This window comes from Mustela nivalis, assembly GCF_964662115.1.
Source record: "Mustela nivalis genome assembly, chromosome: 18".
NCBI classification, from domain to species: domain Eukaryota; kingdom Metazoa; phylum Chordata; class Mammalia; order Carnivora; family Mustelidae; genus Mustela; species Mustela nivalis.
The window spans coordinates 49,996,426-50,015,449 of NC_139037.1; the positions used below are offsets into that span (position 1 = coordinate 49,996,426).

Here is a 19,024-nt window from a genome sequence, read left to right on the forward strand (position 1 = left end):
AACCGTGCCTAGGCCCAGGGTGGGGACGCGGGCTGCGGGGCGGGGGCATGGGGCTCCTGCCGGTGGAGGCAGCGCTGACCCGCTCCTACCTCCTACCCCGACCCCTCAGATGCCGGTGCTGAAGCAGCTAGGCCCCGCGCAGCCCAAGAAGCGGCCTGAGCGCGGCGCCCTGTCCATCTCCGCGCCTCTCGGCGACTTCCGGCACACGCTGCACGTGGGGCGCGGCGGCGACGCCTTCGGGGACACTTCGTTCCTGAGCCGTCACGGCGGTGGGCCGCCCCCTGAGCCCCGGGCGCCCCCCGCCGGGGCCCCGCGCTCCGCGCCGCCGCCCGCCATGCCACAGCCCCCGCCGCCTGCGCTCCGTGCACCCGCGCCCGCTGACCCGCTGCTGTCCTTCCACCTGGATTTGGGCCCCTCCATGCTGGACGCGGTGCTGGGCGTCATGGACGCGGAGCGCCCGGGGGCCGCTGCCGCCAAGCCCGATTTGGACCCCAGCACCGGGGCACAGCACCCCAGGGCCCACTGCCGCCCCAACGCGGACCTCGAGCTGGACGACGTCATCGGCCTGTAGGCACCCGCGTTGCCGATGCGTTTACGGTCCGGCATCCTACTTCTTTATACATAAACGGCTAAGGTCTCTGCGCGAGTTCGGTCTCTTCACTTTGCACGTGGGAGGGGAAGGCCGGAGGGGGGAGGCAAGGGGGTAGTCGGTGATGGGTCCTGGCCCCTTTAAAGGCCAGGTGTATCACCTGTGGCTCGGTTCCCCACAGAGACTTAACCCAGGTCAAGATCGGATGTCTGGCCTGGAGTGGTGGGATGTGGCCCCTTTAACTCAGGGGAGCGTGAGTACACGGTGCCCCTTTCGGGGGCGGTGTCCCAACGTGGCCGCTCTGACAGCCGCATTCATTCATCAACCTTGACGGGGCCTGGCCTGCCAGACCAGCTCAAGGCGCAGCCTGACTCGCTCCAGGGGTTCCTCTGTCTCATCCCCCAGGGGCCACCTAACTTGCTCCAGGGGAGCAGGCCTAACTCGCTGCCGGAGGGGGGGGGGGCCTGACTTGCTCCCGGGGGCCGAGTGCAGTGGCTCCGTGAGCTTGATGCCGGGCCCGCCTCTCCAGTGAACCCCTCAGGAGACCCGCCCTTTTTCCCGTGAGTGGCAGCTGAGTAAAGTGGCTGGAAGAGTCAGGGTTCCGGTGGAGCAGAGACCTACCCCTTCGGAAAGATGCGTCGGCCCGAGGGGTACATTGGTGTCCCAAGTCTGGGCTACCTAGTTTGAGCCTGCTGGGTACAGTTGTCCCGTAAAGGGAATGACCCACAAGGGGTGGAAGGCGGGGCAGCACGTGCAAATCTTTAGGCGAGGGGAGGAATCCAGGCCCCAGAGGGCCCCCGAGAGGGTGTGGGGGGGGCTCCCATTCACAGCCCTAGGCGAGGGCGGAGCCAGCCTGGTGAAGAACCTGGGCGGGACCGTACCCGCAGAGCGTCGCCGAGGGCGGGCTGAGGGCGTGGTCGCACTGTAAACTTAGGGGACAGAGGCCGCGGAGGGAGGCAGGTCCGCCTCCTCGAAGGCACTGGGGGAGGAGGTCACTCTGCGGACCGTGCCCAGCCTGGAAATCCTTTGGACGCGGGGAGGACCACCCGCGAGCATCGTGGGGCCGCGCAGGCAGCCGTCAGGCTCCCCGAGGACACCGCCCGCGCAGGGCCGTCAGCCAGGCCCGGGATCCGAGGCCCCGCGAGAGCGCGTGCGCGGTTCCCAAGGCAGCGGGGAAGGGGCACGGCCGTTGACCTCCCGGCGGGACTCCCCCTGCACCCCACTCCCATGGCGGCGGTCCCCGCAGCCGAGCCCGCACCGCCGCCGGCCTGCCGCTTCTTCCTGGAGGGCCGCTGCCGCTTCGGCGCCCGCTGCCGCCAGCCCCACCCAGGGGCGCCCGTGCCGCCCAGCCGCCGAGCGGGAAGCGAGGCCGGGAACGAGGCCGGGGCCAAGAAGCCGCCGCTGCGCACGGCCGCGGCCGTCATCCAGCGCATCCGCTGGGACCCGCGCCTCGACCCGGCCGACTTCGCGGTGGGATACGCCGACCGCTTCCTGGGCGTGCGCGAGGAGCCCTTCGCCGCCTTCTGCTGGGACGAGCCGCTGGCGGCGCTGGGGCCCGGCGTCCTGGCCGTGCCGGAGCACCGGGTGCGCTACTTCCGCTTCCGCGGCCGCGTTGTGTGGGACCGCGCGTCGCGCACCGACCTCGTCTTCGGCTCGGGCTCGGCGGCGGGCCGCGGTCCCACCATCCTGGACGCGCTCGGCGGCGAGGACGCGCATGACGGCGCCGAGGACGCGCGTTGCGGGTGCGTGCACGACGGCCCTGAGGATGCCCGCGAAGGCGGCGAGGACGCGCACGGCGACACTGAGGACGCCCAGGACGGCGGGAGCGCGCACGAAGGGGCAGCTGCCACTCCCGCTGACACCAGAACTGAACGCCAAGCACCCGACTGCGCTGGGCTGGAGGCCAGGGAGCAGCGCAGGACCAAAGGCCAGGCTGCCCTGCGGACAGAGCTGGAAAGGGCGCTGAAGCCGGCCACCGCGGAGCCGCGGGGTGCAGAAGCACAGACAGCTTCAGGACGGTTCCCTGCAGGTTTTCCTGAGACGGAAGCCGAGTGGGATCCTGGCGCTTGGCCCTCGGAAGGTGGAGCGGCCCCTGGAGCCCGGGCCCTGGAGCATCGCCAGCCCCGCCCCACGCATTTTGTGGCTCTCATGGTAACAGATCCTGGGCTGCAGGCTGGGGTGGCCAAAGCCCAGGAAGAGCTGGTTCGAGTTGCACCCTCATGCACTGCGTTCCTGGTGCCCGTGGGGGCCCTCCACCTGACACTGGCCCTCCTGAGGCTCACAGGCCCTGGGGAGGTAGCCGCCGCAGTGGGCGCACTCAGACGTGCGCTCTCGGCCCCAGGACTTCAGGCACCCCCGCAGCTGACTTTCAGGAGCCTGCTTCTCCTGGGGCAGCATGTGCTCTGTGCCCCACCTTCCCCCTCCCTGCAAGCTATGGCCCAAGTGCTGAGTCAGAGGCTGGAAGCTGAAGGGCTCAGAGTAGTAGGGCCCCAAGGGGGGCTGCACCCCCACCTCACACTAGCCAAGGTGCCCCACGGTTCTCAAGTCGGCCTTCCCAAGACTGGGTTCAGCCCAATGCAGGAGCTGGGAAGCCAGGCCCTAGGGAAACTCTGGCTGTGCCGCATAAGCAGGGCAGGGGACACCTACCAGCCCCTGGCTGAGCTGCCGCTGGGGTGATGGTCCCCTTAGACGTCTCCAGGAGACCACTCTCAACCAAGAGAACCTGGAAAGATCCCATCCAAGAGGACAAAGTGCTCTCTCTCTCTCTCTCTCTTTAATTTTGGTTTCTCTCAAGCTTCCAAATGGTGCTCAGTGATCCAAGGAAAGAATGAAGGAAGGAGAAGGGAGGGGAGAGGGAAGGGAGGGGAGGCAGAGGAGGAACATCTGGAAAAAAAGCAGCCTGACAGTCCAGCTGTTTGCAAACTCATCGCACATCCTCCAGTTACATGGCAGAAGAGGGGGGAGGACCAAAAAGAAAAAGGGGAGGAAGAAAAATAACTTAAATAAACACACACAAAAAGAAAAGAGAAGGAAACATGACGTGAGCTGGTGATCCATGGAGGCAGGGAGGGAGGGAGGGTAACCGCTTTACCTGTGCTGAACCAAAGAAGGGTGGGGGGCAGGAGGAGGAGGGAGGGAAGGAAAACAAACCAGAAGAAACACTGGGGTGGAGGGAGGAGGGGGCCACGGAGACGACACAAGTGCAGCCAAGGCGGCCCAGCCGGGGTCCCGCGGCGGCCTCTGGGGTCCTCAGCGCGCAGTGTCGGCGTGGCTGCGGTGGTGGCCTGGCGACAGCATTGCTGGCATGGGGGGCTGAGGGCGAGGCACAGTCTCTACACGGCTCCCCGAGCCCCGGACACTGAGGCCCCGGAGGGCTGTGCAACAAGAGTCTGTGGTGAGGTGGGCAGGCGGCGGGCGGCGGGCTGAGGTGCTGGTGCCCCCGCCGCGGGCGGGCACAGGCGGCGTGGCCAGTCTTCTTCCGGCCCCCCCGGCATGGGATGGGCCGGGCTGCCAGGTCGGTACCGGAGTACAAGCTCGAGAGAGAGAGAGAGAAAACACTGAGACAGCATTAGTGGGGGTGCCGGGCGGACCGAACAGCCTACAGACCATGCCCCCAACCCTCCGCTGTCCCACCCCTTCCTCCCCCAACCCCCTCCCTCGGAGGCAAAAAATAAAAATGTAGAAAAAATCTCTGTACAGACTCCCCGGTGGGCAAACGGGGACGGGATGGTGGCTCTTCCTGGAGCCCACTCCCCACGAATTAATTTACAACCCAAGTCCATGGCTCAAAAACAAAATCAGCAAAGGCGGCGCTGGGGGGCCACAGCCCTGCCCCCGCCCCGCCCCCATCCGCGCTGGTGCTCAGAAGGCTGACAGCTGCGCCAGGCTGAGGCGGCAGTCGATGCTGGCGTTGTCCGGGCCCGTGTATGCCAGGCCCAGAGGCTCTAGGAAGGCCCGGCAGGCGGCCTCGCCCTCGAAGGCCAGCTCGGCCTGCAGGTAGGAGACTGGCAGCGCAGGGCGGAAGCTACGGAGACAAGAGGAGAATGTGATGAGGCGGGCGGTGGGCAGGGGAGGGCCCCACAAGCAGGGAGTGGGCGCCCCCCCTTCAGGCACCCAAAGGGTTTCCTCAGCACATTACCTGCTGACCTCTCACCCCTCCCCACCCAACCTCCCCACCTCCAGGGGCTTGGGGGGGCCCGGGGTGGGGCTGGTGGCCCCAGCCCCGGCTGTGCCCCCCTTCACCCTCACTTACCTGTACATGGGGACCAAGGAGAGGGGATGGGAGGGAAGGGCCCAGCTGGCTCCTCCACTGCTCAAGGGCCTGAGCAGTCCCTCAGAAGAGGGCCCACCGTGGCCCAAGGGCAGGGGGGCAGGAAGAGGGGGTGACCCGAGGGGATGGGCATGGGTTGGCAGGTCTGATAGCTAGCTACTCTGGGGTATCCGCCCTGGCTATCTGCCCTGCCTGGGTCACAGTGCCTTGGGAATGCCAGGCACAGGGTCAGCCAACACGTATGTAATTGGCTGGTGACGTCACATGCAGGTGCCAACAAGATGGCGCATACCAGAAAATAGCTGTGAACTTGCTGAATTCTCTCCCCAAAACTGTATCACCCTACCCTTTAGAAACAGGCGCTGAGCGAACTCTATGTAGCTCCAAAGGCAGAGCCACCCTGCCAGCATCACACAGGAAAGACACAGTAAAAAAGACCTGAACCAGTCCTGCCTCAAGTCCGTGCCACATCATGGCTCTGGGATTTACGGGGGGAGGGGGAAGGGGGACACACACAAGAGAGCCTATTTCTCCCCACAACTGAGCTGGCATTCTTGCCACACTGCATGGACCTGGTCTGGGGCTCTGGGAGGAAGGGGATGAGAGCAGGTGGCCAGTCTAGGCTAAGGCCCCTCCTATAAGGAACCTTCACGGCTATGGTCCCAACCAAGACGCAGCACATGTAAACTAGCCAGAACAGTGACCCGCCCACATGACACCCCTGGCAGCTGCTGTTCCACCGCAGAAGGCAGACCCACAGGGCCTTGAGACACACCACCTCCCTGTCATTCCTGGGTAGGTAACCAGGTCCTGTGTATGCTGCTGTCTTCATGTTTCTGTCTCACGTCCTTGTCTACTTCTACGGCCCCTGCCCTAGCTCAGGCTCTGCCTTAAATCTTCAGACCAAAACCAGACCCTGGAGTGTGTGCATCTCCTAACTTCAGGGTACTGTCCCTCTCCAATTCCACACCATTCCTGTGGCTCCTGAGCTAACTGATGTGGCCCCTTGTACCTCGGCAAGGCCCTTGGTGAGATGGAGAGTGGGACCAGGTGGTTCTCTGTTGTGGGGTGTCCTGGGCCCTATGTGAGGCTAAGCAGCGTCCCTGGCCTCCACCCACTAGGCACCAGTAGCAACGCCTAGCTGTGTCACCTGAGCGAATCTCACTGCCCTGAGAACCACAGGATCCCCACCATGCGCGCACACACAAGCACGCGCTTGATACAGGACACCTAACGTACCGAGAACTTGCTCTTCTGACCTACAGACAGTCCATGATCTGACATGCCCCTGCATCACCCGTCTCCCTACACGTTTTCTGCACCCTTGAAGGAGCTCAAGTCTGAATGGGGTGTTGGGGTCCCATTAGATCAGAAGCTACCAAGAGAACAGCCATCTTCTCTAGTTTGTCTCTACCGAGTGGGAGCTCAGCATCAGCAAAAGCCTTGAAAAGTGAACAAAGACCTCAGAGCGAGGAAACCCAAGAGCCCAGAGCAAGAAAAGAAACCAAGGTCCAGGGTGATGTGAGCAGGAGAGAGACAGACTCAGGTGGAGAGGGAACCCTGGAGCCACGAGACAGAATGGGGAAAAAAGAAGATGCAGAGGTGGGCCCAGGAGACAGAGAGCCAACTGTGGGAAGAGAAGCAGGAAGAGCTGGGGAGCAGGGTACGCGTAGAAAGAAGAGACAGAGAGAAGGGACCAGTGTCCAGGGCACAGGAGCTGGAGGCCTGACAGCCCAGAAGTGTGCAAAACGAGAGGGGGAGGAGGAAGGCGGCGGCAGGGCTGGCAGAGCAGAGGGGGCAGGGGAGAACCCAGCTTCACATACGTTTTGATCATTGCCTTGAGGGCAGCTTTGCGCTCCCGGTCTGCAAACTTGTCCACCAGGTACCCAGACATGCAGGGCGCGTGACAGTAGAGCCGGAAGAAGCGGTGGTAGTTGCCCAGAGCCCAGGCCGCCCTCAGTGCCAAGGCATGAGCCACACAAGGGTCTGCCTTCAGTTCCCGAGTCAGATACGCCAGCTCCGTGGTGATGTCTGCGGCCCAAGACAAACGAGGATCAGCAGCACCCAACCCCGGGGGCTTGGGGCCACCCCATCCTACAGGCAGCACCTCTCACCTCCTGAATTCTTGGTGAAGATGTAGTAGAGGATGCGGTAGGCAGTGAACTCGCCCACGTTGCCTGGCAGGTTCTCTGCGTACAGAGACTTGAGCTGCGTCTGGCACTGGTTAAACTCCTCATGGTCGCCCTAGAGCCCAGGGCCCAGAGGGAGAGAAAGACCATGAGGCCAGGACGGGGAGCCTGGGAAGAACCCAGAGGGCCTCAGTACTCCACCCACCTTCTCCAAGGCGATGCGGGCATGCGTCTCGTACACCTCCACCGTGAACTCTGTCCGCACCCCTTGCACCTGAAACGGCAGGAGAGCAGTGAAGGCCACCGCGGGCGGGACTCTCCCACCACAGGTTCCCCCGGCGCTCCCCTCACCGTCAGGTCCTGCCGAATGGACTTCATCTGCTCGCAGGCAAAGGCGTAGTCTTGCTTCTCTTTCCAGTGGGACTTGACCATGCACAGAGACTTTTTCAAAACCTGGGAAGGGAACACATTACGGCTGAGTAAGATTCCAGCTAGGTGAGCAAAGCCGTCACTAACACCCGGTACGCTTCCACCCACGCGGTGTTCTGAAATGGCGGTTGTGACCTCACACCTGTGTAATAACTCACTAGCAACTTTAAAAAGAACCCAACACGTTTTGGCAAGGGTAACTACTCCCGACCCCAGCTGCCTCAGTGCGTCCCCTGGCATGGAACGCGAACCATGCCACTACTGCAGCCTCAGCAGGACTCAGGAGCCTGATCACCCCCACCTCAGGAACGCTGGCCTGGGAAAGTCGCTTTCTTAGGAGACAGAGGCTCAAAGCCCAGCAAGTCTCCCGATGAGGCCACAGGACCCAGACTTCTTAGTCTCCGAAACACACTTCCCAAAGTCCCCTCTCGGAGAGCTCCCAGGCCCCAACGTCCCCGCCCAGCTGCAGGCCCCTGCCGCCACCCACAGCCTCGGTATGGGAGTCCCGGCCTGGCACCCTGCAGGGAGGCCCTGCCCGTCTCAGGCGCTTACTGCCACAGGGCGCACAGTGGACGGGTCGGGGGCGCAGGTGAGACGCAGGTAGTGCTTGGTGATGTCAGGGCAGGTGCCCACGATCTGAAGCTCCTGCCAGTCCGGGTCAGCACCACTGCTCTCCAGGCTGCCCATCTGCAGCACCAGGGGCTCGAGGCGCAGGCGGCGCGAATGTCCGTGCTGGAAGCGGGCCGCCCGCTTCTGCTTCTTCAGCTCACGCTCAGGGTCCTCGCACTCTAGCGCGGCCATCTTTTTGCGGCTGCGCTTGGTGGGAGCAAGATCATGCCTAGAAAGGGAGGTCAGGAGTGAATAAGGCAGATATCATAGCCTGCCCCTCCTACTATAACCCAAGAATCCCAGTCTTAGCCCTAACCCCCTACCCAGGGTCTCACCTCTTCCCACGCTGTGCCCTGCCTCGGCCCCGATCCATGTGGGCCCCCCGACCTCCTCGGCCCTTAGGGGGTGGGTTCCTGCGACCCACAGGGTGACATTCATTCCCTGAGTAAGAACTGTCAGAATCCGAGTGGGAGTCACTGCACAGAAGAAGCAGGGAGGTAAGGACTGAAGTGGCTCCTCCCCCGATGCCCACCATCCACGCCCCACCCCCACACCTCCAGCCCTCGCACCTGCGGCGGAAGTGGCGGGTAGGGGACCGGGAGGAGGAACGGGAGCGGGAGTCCGTGCTGGAGGAAGAGCTGTTGTCCTTCATGAAGACATTGCGGTTGCCAAACTTGGCGAAGCTGCTGCCCCGGGCTCGGCCAGCACCCCCAGCCCCTGGTGTCCCTCGCTGGGACTGGGCACCCCCGCCCCTGGTCGCTGAGCCTGCCCCCCTGGGAGGATGAAGGCTGCTAGGGGCCTCCCACCGCTTCTTCTTGGGGCTCTCAGCCCCAGGCTCCCGAGTCAGCCTGAGGATAAGCAGGGTAGGGCATCACCAACCCAGCGCCCCCCGCATCCCAATACTTGCCAGCCGACCCCCCAGAGCACACCACCTCGGGCAGGAGAGGGGCTTCCCCGGGAGACTCAGCTAACACACTGCAAATGTGAGGGGCGACCCCAACATTTCCTGTCTAGAGAGTGCTCTCCGCAGCTGAGCGCCGCGCACTCGCTAGCCCTCTGGGCCCTCACCCCGCCCCAAGACAGCACCCTCAGGCAGCACCTGCATCCCTGCTCTACCCGCCTGGCTTTCCACCTCCGGGATCCAACTTTCTCACTCATTCTTGGGGCCAGAAGTACCTAAGTCTGCAGGTCTCTGCTTCAGCACCCAGAATCGCTCTCCTCCCCATCCCCAGCCTGAACTAACCCTGGCAGGGGCTCCCGGCTCCAGTCAATGGTGTAGGCCGAACCGTCCTGTAGCCGGGCCTGCAGCAGCTCCTTGAGCAGCTTCTCAGTCCGGTCCTTGTCCTCCTCCGACTCGCAGGCTGTGAAGCAGCGCTCCACGTACTCCTTCATGTCCTGCGGCCAATCGTCCGGCTTCCCAGACAGGCTCCCCCTAAGGAGGGCAGCAAAGACAGTCATTGCTACCACCCGCATAGCAGACACACACCAGACATAACTGAAGCGTTTGCTACTTCCCCTCATTTTGTGCTCACAGCAAACCTGGGGGAGGGACCCCTCCCCATTCTGGAGTAGCAGCCTGAGGTTCAGGGCGCAGACTGACCGCAGAGGCGAGGGAGCTGGGACAAGGGCAAGAGGGGAGCTGTCACCTGTGGTTCTGGGCTTTCTCAGGGTTGGGTTGGGGGCCGAAGCTACTGTGCTGGCCCTCCGAGGTGGAGCCGAAGCTCTGGCTGGTGACAGCAAAGGGCCGTTTCTGAATGTTGAACTTGAGACCACCAGTCCCAGGGGCTGCTGTGAGAGTCAAGAGCTGGGGTTAGACCTTCCCATGTCCTATCTCAGGCTGCCCCACCCCCAGAAACAGGAGACACCAAGCTCCAGAGAAGGGCTCCAGCGCAGGTACCCGAAGCCTGGGGAGACCACAACACCCAGAAGCGCCCCATGCTCTGCCCAAGGCCCAACCCCCATGCCCCCTCTCCTTCCACCAACTTACGCTTCATCCGGTTCCACAGCTGTTGGCCCTTCTTGGGCTTGGCAGGCTCAGAGTAGGCGTGTGGCCCATAGGCTTGGCCCGAGGCAGGCCCTGCCTGGCTGTGCTGTGTGGCTGGGGCTGTTCCAGGCTGGGGGCCGCTGTTCAGAGTATGAGCCCCATGCTGGGGGTTGGAGGGTTGAGGGGGCTGGGCTGCCGGCAGCTGCTGAGGGGGGGCCTGGTAGGACATGCTTTCTTCCATGCCAGGGACTGGGGGCTGGTGGAAGAAGTGGGTGCTGAGAGCAGGAGGAGAGCTCCCCGTGCTGGCTCTTACACTGTCCCCATCGTCACAGTATCACTTAGCTCCCAAGCCTGTGCCATGACCCTCCCACATCAAACTGCCCTGGGCACTCAGAGCGACTCCCTGAGAAATAGAGCATCAGTGCCCACTCCTCACAGCTCAGACTCTGAGCTGCTCTCCTCCGGCACCCAGCTGTGAGGGGTGGCAGCGGGCATTTAAACCCTGCCATCTACCTCCTGGTGAACGCCGCCCCGATACTACGTCCACCCAGGAAGACTGTCTGAGCACATCGCATGTGCCATTCAAACCCACACATGATCCACACACATTCTCAGGGGCCTTGTGAAGTGACTCTCCTTCCCACCTGACAGGACTGGCTGAGATAAGCGGAGATCATAGGACTCATAACGACAGTGCCACAGGGGAGCTGGGACCCCAGCCCAGGTCTACCAGCTCCCCTGCACCAGCTCCACACTCCTCCACACTGCACACTAAGTACGAGGCCAGACTGTGTGTGTGATTGTGCACGTGTATATGCACACGCTGGAGGGAAACTCAGAAAACAGGCCACCATGCTGCAGACCACTCCCACTGTCACCCCAACACCAAGCCCCTGGCTTCGCCCAAGTCCTAAACCCATCCTGGTTTCAAACACTGTGTTTTGCCCTCCTCGTGATCAGATCAGGAGGTGCTTGGCAGGAGAGAAGGCAGGGTGCGGGCAGCTTAAAAAATGCCAGCATCCCCGAGCATGCCCCCTCACAGAAACAACATTCCCATTCTTGAACATGGCACAAAGCTAGACGGGGCGTTACCTGGTTCAGAGCCCCCTGGTGCTGGGGTGCCGATGGCTGCTGGGGCGTGGCAGAGCCATACGAGCTGGCCATGCCATATTGGGAGGGAGAACCGTAGCTCTGGTACATGCTCTGCCAAGGACACAGAAACCAGGGTCAGCAGAGGCCCAATTCCCACCCCTTCTCCTGCCTGCTGAGGAGTGTTAAAAACAACTAAAGAACAAGAAACCTCTATCGATTCATCCTTTACTTTATAAACATTCACCAAACACCAGAACACAACCAAAAATAAAATATGAAAATCCACGCTCCAATGAAGTCTACTCAAGACACGTGCACAGCTGAGACAGATGCACGGCGTATCCAGCAGTCAGCCCCGTGAAAGCAAACGGGTGTGGCAGGGGGCTGTGGGACACAGCCTTAACCAGTCAAGCCAGTAAGAGAAAGGGCTCCCTGAGGAAAGAGCTGGGAAGCCCTCTGCAAAGTGAGGACACCGAAGGACAGGGGACTACAGGACGAGAGCTAGAGCAGAACACAGGCGGACATCGCAGGTGACATACTGAGCATAGGCAGAGTGGTGGCCGGAAGTGGGGAACATAGGACTTGGACCTGGGAAAGGCTCTCGGCTTGATCATGAGGGTAACGTGTGAGTGGACAGTGTTTCAAAAGCTGTCACTGCTATCTGCAAGCCCTCCCCTGGCCCCTAGAGCCTAGTGCCTCCAGCCTTCCCAGCCCCCATCTGTCCCTGCTGGGCAGGGCACTCACCATGGGGAATTACTAGTAACTGTACAGATGCCCCCCACCCCCGCACTCACCATGGGGGTAGTAGTAGCTGTTCAGGTAGGCCCCTCTGCCCCCATCCACCACCACCCCTCGGGCCCGGGACTCACCATGAGGTAGCAGTAGCTGTACCGGTAGGCCCCCCTGTCCCCTGTCCACCACCGCGCCCCCACCCCCCGGGCCCGGCACTCACCATGGGGTAGTAGTAGCTATACGGGTAGGCGTAGTTGTATTGCTGGTACCACTGATAGTACTGCTGCTGCTGCAGGGCCGAGGCCTCCGCCTGCGACACATACTGTGGACAGAGTGCGCGCCATCAGCACTGGTGGCAGGAGCCTACACCGCCCCCCTACAGCCCCCAATGTGGTTAATTCCTGAGGACACAACTGGGTCTGCCTCTCTCCAAAGAGCCACAGCCTCTAACCATGAACTCGGGGCACCTTGGGGACCCAGGGCACGTCCCCCTCCTCAGGCTGGATTCCCACATGGTGCCCTGGGCTCTTTGAGGAAACAGCCCTTGCTCTCCCATCTGAGGCTCTGCAAACGTCTTCGGGGCACCCTGATCTTGTGATCCCAGAGAAGACCAAGCGTTTCCCTCCCCAGCAACCCTTCTCACTTGTGCACTGGCCACAGGCCCGTTGCTGCTGGCCTTGGAGGAGCTGCCGGCGGCTCCTGCTTTGCTGATGCTGGCCAGAGCCTGGCGGGCCTTCTCCCACTCTGGGTTCTCATGCATGGGGGCCTCCATGCCGTTCTCTCTGCCTGCCCCGGCCACCATGCTGTACTGAGAAGACCTGAAAAGAAGGGACATCATGTCAGTCCTCTCTCTCCCTGTACACACAGTGGGCAAAACACAGACAGGCACACACCAGGGCTTGAAATGTAAACTCCCTCACACTACCTACTGGAGGCTGAATTTTTAAATCTAGAACGTATGAATCTGTTAAAATGCTGACGACCACCTTCTGCCTCACGCCTTCCTGTGAGGGAAAAATCCAAGAGAGAAAGACCTAAGGCACTTTCCCAGGTGCCTGGTACAGAGCAGTGGCTAAGTACCAAATGAAATGATCACCAGCATCCAAAGAAATTAATGTAGCACCTGGTGCCTCCTAGGTCTAAATGGTTTATGAGTCAATTCTGACACCTCCCCAGCCAGCAAGCTATCATCACGCTGTTTTGGGGAAAACAAGGTATTAACAAACAGAGCAAGCAGAGTATTAAGTGTTGGAGGCTGCACCTTCATCACAGCTCATGGAATGAATCATCCCAATTTTGAGAACTCAGCACTGAACTGTGAAAACACGATGCTCAGAGAGATGGAGACCTGACTGTCCACACTACAACCAAATGCTTCCCTTTACCCTGGTGGCCAGAGGAGGAGCTCATCCGCACTGTGCCCACAAGGACTGCTCCAGCCCCCACGCCATGGGACTCCCATCCCAGAGAACAACACTGGGTTTGGCTTCCTCTTGCCCTCCCCTCGGTCTCTGTCCCTCTAGCCACACTAACCAATCTGTGCTACGTTGATCACCCACGTTGGCCGCCATCTGGACCTTGGGGCATAAGGGACGGGCCTCAGGAGCCAGACTGCTTTCTCACTGTCTATAAGAAAAAGAAGGAGTTAGGTAGACTCAAGGAGGAGCAAGAAAAAGTCACGAAGTGGGGGATGCCTGGGTGGCTCAGTGCATTGAGCCTCTGCCTTCAGCTCAAGTCCTCTGCCTTCAGCTCAAGTCGTAATCTCGGGGTCCTGGGATCGAGTCCCGCGTCGGGTTCTCTGTTCAGCGGGGAGCCTGCTTCCCACCCCCTCACCCCGCCTCTCTGCTTACTTGTGATCTCTCTCTCTGTCAAATAAAATCTTAAAGAAAAAAAAAAGTCACGAAGTGGGGAGAGCTGGAAACAGGCTCACAAGAAGCCAGGCAGACACGGAGCCTGTGAAATAGGACTCGCTGAAGAGGACTCTGCGTGAGGGAAAGACCTTCACCTCCCTGCAGTGCTCTGAGTGGAACAAGAAGGATTTGAAAACAGGGAAGGCTGAAAGCATTTCCCAAAGGGAAAGCGAAGGACCTGAAACCCTTAAGAGCAAAGGGAAGGCCCCAGGGAAACCCTGCCACAGAGGAAAGGTGCAGAGGGCGGGATGGGGTGGAGGAACCTCAGGGCAGGGCTAAAAAGCCTTGGGGGGGCGGGGGGTAGGGGAGACAGCTCCTAAGAGAGAGCAGAAGAGTGGGCTGAGTAGCAAAGTCTGTGACGAAGGAATCCGGAGAAAGATCCAGAGGAAAACAAATCCGAGAGGAAGGGGGGGCGAAGTTACTCCGGGAAGCAAGGAGAAGCGGAGGTGCCACGGGAAGCCCTGCAGGGGAGAAACGCGCTCCCGGAAAGCTCTCGGGAGATTGCTACCAGAAACCTCCCCCACGGGCTGGGGGTCCCGAGACGCCCAACCGCCCTCCAGAAACTCAGAGCGGGGCAGAGAGGGCTGCGAGAAAGCGAGGGGTGCCTTAGGGGCCTAAACCTGGGAGACCGAGAGGCATGGGTGGGCTGCGAGGCCGGAGACCCTGACGGCCCTACAGCAAGTGCGGGAACGGAGCCTAGAAGACGCCCCGGACGAGCAAGCTCGGGAAGGGGCGGGAGGGGACTAGTGGGGACAGCGCGTAGGGAGAGCGAGCGGGCGGGCGGGTCTCACGAGCACCGGACGCGAGGGGCACCTGGCCGTCCCGAGGGCCCCGACAGGCCAAAGGCGCCAGGTGGAGGCAGAGCCCGTCCAGATGCCGGCCACCCGCTCCAGAGTCACCGCCCGGCCGCGCCGCGCGTGCGCACCACGGCTCCAGCGGCGCTGGACGGGACGGGGGCGGGAGGGCAGGGGGGACGCAGCGCCCGGCCCGCGCGTCGCCGGGGCAACGCCATCCTCCCCCTGGAACCGCCCGGTCAATGGGGGTTGAGAGAAGGGGCGCTCGCGGCCCAGGAATTCCGAGGGCGGGGGGCGGGGAGCCTGGCCGAGGGCGCAAGCGCGAGGGCGCGCAGGCGCAGTGGCCGCCCGCGCCCGCCACACCCTGTCGTCGCTCGCGCGCGGCGTCCGTTGGTGCGACGGCCCGCCAGGCCTCGGGACCCGCTGGGCGTCGGGCCGGAAGGAGACGCCGTGCCCGCCCGCTCGCCCGCCCGCCCGCCCGCCGCTCCCCCCACCCACCTTAGCCGTTCGCCCCCTGGACTCGTCACCGGCAGCCCAAGGCGACAGCGACACGGTCACGGAACTGCTCGAGACCCGGCTGGTTCTTGTCTTCCTTGGGCTTCGACGTTCTGACCGCGGCGTCCTGACGTCACGCGGAGGCCTCGCCCCACCCCCCTCGGCCCTGCGCCACCAATGGGCGCCGCGGGCTTCACTTGAGCCCGCCCTCCGCTTACGCAAGGGCGCGTGGGCGTTGAAGGCTAGCCGGAAGACAGGGGTGGGGACGGTGGCCCCGAGGGGACTTGCGCGGCGGCCTAGTCGGCCGGCACTGTGCCCGCGCAAGCATTCCTAGTTTGGCTCCGTGAGCGGTAGCCATTGTTGTTCCCAAATACAAGCTAGCGTGAGGTGGGTTCTAAGATTGCCTCCGCGCAGCGATGTGGAAGCCCAGGGCGGAGAATGGTGAAGTCGGACAAAGGGGTTGAGAACAGCCCTCAGCCGGCTACATAAAATTGCAGAGGCGCCCCTCGTCGAGGACGCGGCGCGTGCAAACACGCGGAAGCGGGCGGCGAGCAGAGCCTGGGGATCACAGGGAGGCCATGGGGGGAGCAGATGGCTGAGGCGGAGCCCGGGGCTGAGCGGATAGGTGTGTGCGGTGGGCAGGCGGGGACAAGGCTGAGCGGGTAGGTGTGTGCAGGAGGGCACGCGGGGACGGGGGTTGAGTGCGCTGAGCTGATAGGTGTGTGCAGGCGGGCACGCGGGGACGGGAGCTGAGCAGATAGGTGTGTGCAGGTGGGCAGGCGGGGACCAGGCTGAGCGGGAAGGTGTGGGCAGGCGGGGACCTGGGCTGAGCAGGTAGGTGTGGGCAGGTGGGGACCGGGGCTGAGCGGATAGGTGTGGGCAGGTGGGCAGATGGGGACCTGGGCTGAACAGATAGGTGTGTGCAGGTGGGCAGGCGGGGACCAGGCTGAGCAGGTAGGTGTGTGCAGGTGGGCAGGCAGGGACCTGGGCTGAGCAGGTAAGTTTGTGCAGGTGGGCAGGCGGGGACCGGGGCTGAGCGGATAGGTGTGGGCAGGTGGGCAGATGGGGTCCCGGGCTGAGCGCGCTGAGCTGATAGGTGTGTGCAGGCGGGGATGGGGGCTGAGCGGATAGGTGTGTGCAGGTAGGTTGGCAGGGACCGGGGCTGAACAGGTAGGCGTGTGCAGGTGGGCAGGCGGGGACCGGGCTGAGTGGATGGATAGCTGTGTACAGGTGGAGGTCCCGGGCTGAGCGGATAGGTCTGAGCAGGGGTCCCAGACTGAGCAGATGGGTCTGCACAGGTGGCAGCCCCTGGAAGCCTACTGGGGCCAGGCTGGGGACTGTGGACTTGGCCTGTAGCACTGTGATGTGTTTGCATCCAGGCTTCTGTCCGATGACGTGATCCGGTCCAGCTCAGGCACTGCTCTGTGTAGTCATGGTTGGTGGTAGAACAGTATTTCAGAAGCGGCTTCCTTCCTCTTTTTACTGTTAGAAACTGTCGTATTGATGACTGAGTGTCATTTTGTTAGCAGAGTTGGTCTTTTTCTGTCCTAAAACAAAACTGTTGCAGGATAATTTGGGGTGTACAGGTTGCAGAGGTAATTCAGAAACCCTACAGCTGGCTTTCCCTAATGCTGTTATCTCAGATTCCTGTGGTACATTTGGTAAAAACAAGAAACCAACACTGGCATGTTACTCATAACTGAACTGCAGCTTTGTTTGAATTTCTTTTCCCACTAACGTGTTCTTTACGGTGCCAGAGTCCAATCCAGAGGACCCCGCTGCATTTGGTATCTTTACTTTCCACCATTATATTTAAGGTGGGTTTCTGGTACATAGTGTGTAATAGCGTGTAGCGGGATCTTTGTTTTCATCCAAGCTAACAGCCTCTGCCTTTTGAAAGAGCTGTTTATAACTGTACTTTTAATGTGACTTTTGGTATGATCACATGTAAATCTATTGTCTTGCTGTTGGGTTTCTCTCTGTCCCATCTTGGTTTCCCTTTTCCCCTTTCTTGCCTTCTGGATTGAGATTTTTTTTTTTTTAAGTCTTATTTTTTGAGCAGTTTTAGGTGGGGTCTTTGAGAGGTGTTCTGCCTCCATTCCACTCGGCAGCCCTGCAGCTGGACTTGGGACCACGGGCAGTGGCCATATCCAGGGCTCAGCTCGATGTCTTCAATGTCAAGTTTCACTCTCCTCCCTGGCCTGATGCTGAGTCTTGAGTGCCATTGTTTCACCTATTTTGTCTGGACTTTATGTGGTTTCAGGAAGGAAATCTAGTCCCTGCTCCTCCCACCTTGGTTGAAAGTGAGAAGTCCTCATATGTATGATTTTTAAATAAAAGTCGGTTTCCCTTTTGTACAGGTCATGCAAAATGTTCTTTTTTGGTTAAAGCTTCCTGGTTAAAGATCAGTGCCAGGCCTGTTGGCAGGAAGTCAGGTGGCCTGAATCTTAGGGTGCTCTTCGAATATCCCGACGCATCTGCTTTAGCTTGTGGACAAGGACTCAGGGTCACTAGAGGGCAGCGTGTGAGATCAGTGTGGCCAGAATGGTGGTGGGCCAGCCCAGGGTCTAACAGCTCAGCCAGCAGCAGTCCAGGGGAGAAAGTCCGCACACGGCCCCCAAAGCCCCTCACTGGCACCTGCGGGCGATTTCTCCCTCCCACCTTCAGGCTACTCCACACGGAAAGCTTCGTTGAGCACTCCTTGCAGTGCACAAGACAAAGACAGTTAGGAAGAATGAGACCAGCTGCCCTGTGGCATGTGCCCCGCAAGGGCCTGATGTCTGGCACTCTGGGCTACCAAGTTCTGACCTGAAACCCTGGTGCACGGGTTTGAGCTTCGGCTTGCTTCTGTTCTGGGAAGCAGCGTGGTTTGTGTCCCACACCGTATGCTACGCTGATGGCACTTGGAAGTCACCCCATCAGTGTTTCCTGAGGAGAGACGCCACACCAGGCAGAGGCATAATCTGTTTCCACAGCCCAGCGAGTTCAGGGAGACTTGTGGTCTAGGAGAATCTCAGAGGAGGGCCTGGGGAGCCTCTTATGTTGCCACCCCCCTCCCTCCCCCGCCAGTGGGGGTGGGCTGAGCTTCCACTGCCCATAGCCATCTAGTGGTGAGCAGCAGTCAGGGCCCTTAGTCATGGCCCTGCATTTGTCCACTGTGCTGCCACCATCTGTCACCCCCAGATCACCTAGGCTGTCCCTGGAAATCCCAAACCCGAGAGCCATCGTGGTCTGGAGAGCCCTGCCACGCAGATGGGACCCGGCCTCTCTCTGTGGCCTTCGGCTCCGAGTTCACAGCTCTTGATACACATCCTGAGGTTCCATTTCCGTGAAATGAATCCCCCAGAGTAGAATGGCCTGGCCGGGGGGTGACACGTGAGCAGACTTGTCCCAGCATCTGGAGCCACAGCTCAGGCTGGCCTGGGTGGTTCCAGCGCTGCTCTGGTGTCTCACTGCAGCGGTGGAAGAAAAGCGTCCCTCCTCAGTTCACTCTGCACTTCCTCCTCGTCAGGATTGGGACAGCCCTTGGGGGCTGACTTCATCAAACGGGCATCACACTTGCTTATTTCCAAGTTAAGTTGTCCTATCCTTAGTTTACAGAAGCTGCATAGTTTATGTAGTAATAAAATCCCATTTTTCTGCCGTACAAATCAGCTTTTCCCAAGACTACCGATTTGCCTCCTGGCTTTTTAGTTCCACAACTTGTCAAATGAATTACCTTTTCTTTGCCGGCTTTGGGGTATCTTGCTGGAAACACCCCCTTTCCAGCCAAGGTACAGCATGTAGCAAGTCTCCTACTTCCTCTGTGCGATGTGCCCACCCCTTCCCTTGTCTACATCTGGATTTTCACCTGCCTTGTGTATAGAACGTTTTCTTCCACAAGAGACCAGCTGTGTCTGCCAAACTTTGAAACTGCACAGCCTTTCACTGACTTGACATCTGTCTCTGTCTCACACACACACGCACACACATTGAGAGTTCTTCCTGGGTC

General features: G+C 60.9%; 3 protein-coding genes across 7 annotated transcripts in view; 2 read left to right on the forward strand and 1 right to left on the reverse strand.

Annotated features, from left to right (window-relative positions):
- Positions 1-633, forward strand: part of CDC42EP5 (CDC42 effector protein 5) — a 4,085-nt gene extending 3,452 nt beyond the window's left edge. The window contains exon 3 of the mRNA XM_082709892.1: positions 110-633. Within this exon, the coding sequence (XP_082566018.1) occupies positions 110-571 (462 nt within the window). The 3' untranslated portion in view covers positions 572-633. The remainder of the gene's footprint in view (positions 1-109) is intronic.
- Positions 634-1,056: 423 nt separating this feature from the next.
- Positions 1,057-3,613, forward strand: LENG9 (leukocyte receptor cluster member 9). The gene has a single exon (XM_082709859.1). The coding sequence runs from the start codon at positions 1,817-1,819 to the stop codon at positions 3,263-3,265; it is 1,449 nt and encodes a 482-aa protein (XP_082565985.1). The 5' UTR covers positions 1,057-1,816; the 3' UTR covers positions 3,266-3,613.
- Positions 3,346-18,678, reverse strand: LENG8 (leukocyte receptor cluster member 8). Of its 5 annotated transcripts, none has more exons than XM_082709831.1 (16): positions 15,037-18,678; positions 13,368-13,460; positions 12,478-12,652; positions 12,055-12,156; positions 11,103-11,213; positions 10,014-10,266; positions 9,673-9,814; positions 9,270-9,458; positions 8,596-8,874; positions 8,362-8,502; positions 7,970-8,255; positions 7,340-7,441; positions 7,194-7,262; positions 6,974-7,103; positions 6,683-6,890; positions 3,346-4,613 (listed from the first exon to the last, which is right to left on the reverse strand). In XM_082709831.1, exons 2-16 carry the CDS (start codon positions 13,403-13,405, stop codon positions 4,451-4,453), a joined length of 2,388 nt encoding a protein of 795 aa, XP_082565957.1. In that variant the 5' UTR covers positions 13,406-13,460; positions 15,037-18,678; the 3' UTR covers positions 3,346-4,450. The 5 variants fall into 5 exon arrangements, with proteins under 5 accessions (XP_082565957.1, XP_082565958.1, XP_082565959.1 ...); XM_082709832.1 differs by lacking the exon at positions 15,037-18,678 and adding an exon at positions 14,558-14,848; XM_082709833.1 differs by lacking the exon at positions 13,368-13,460 and having other exon boundaries at positions 15,037-15,186.
- Between the last annotated feature and the right edge of the window lie 346 nt (positions 18,679-19,024).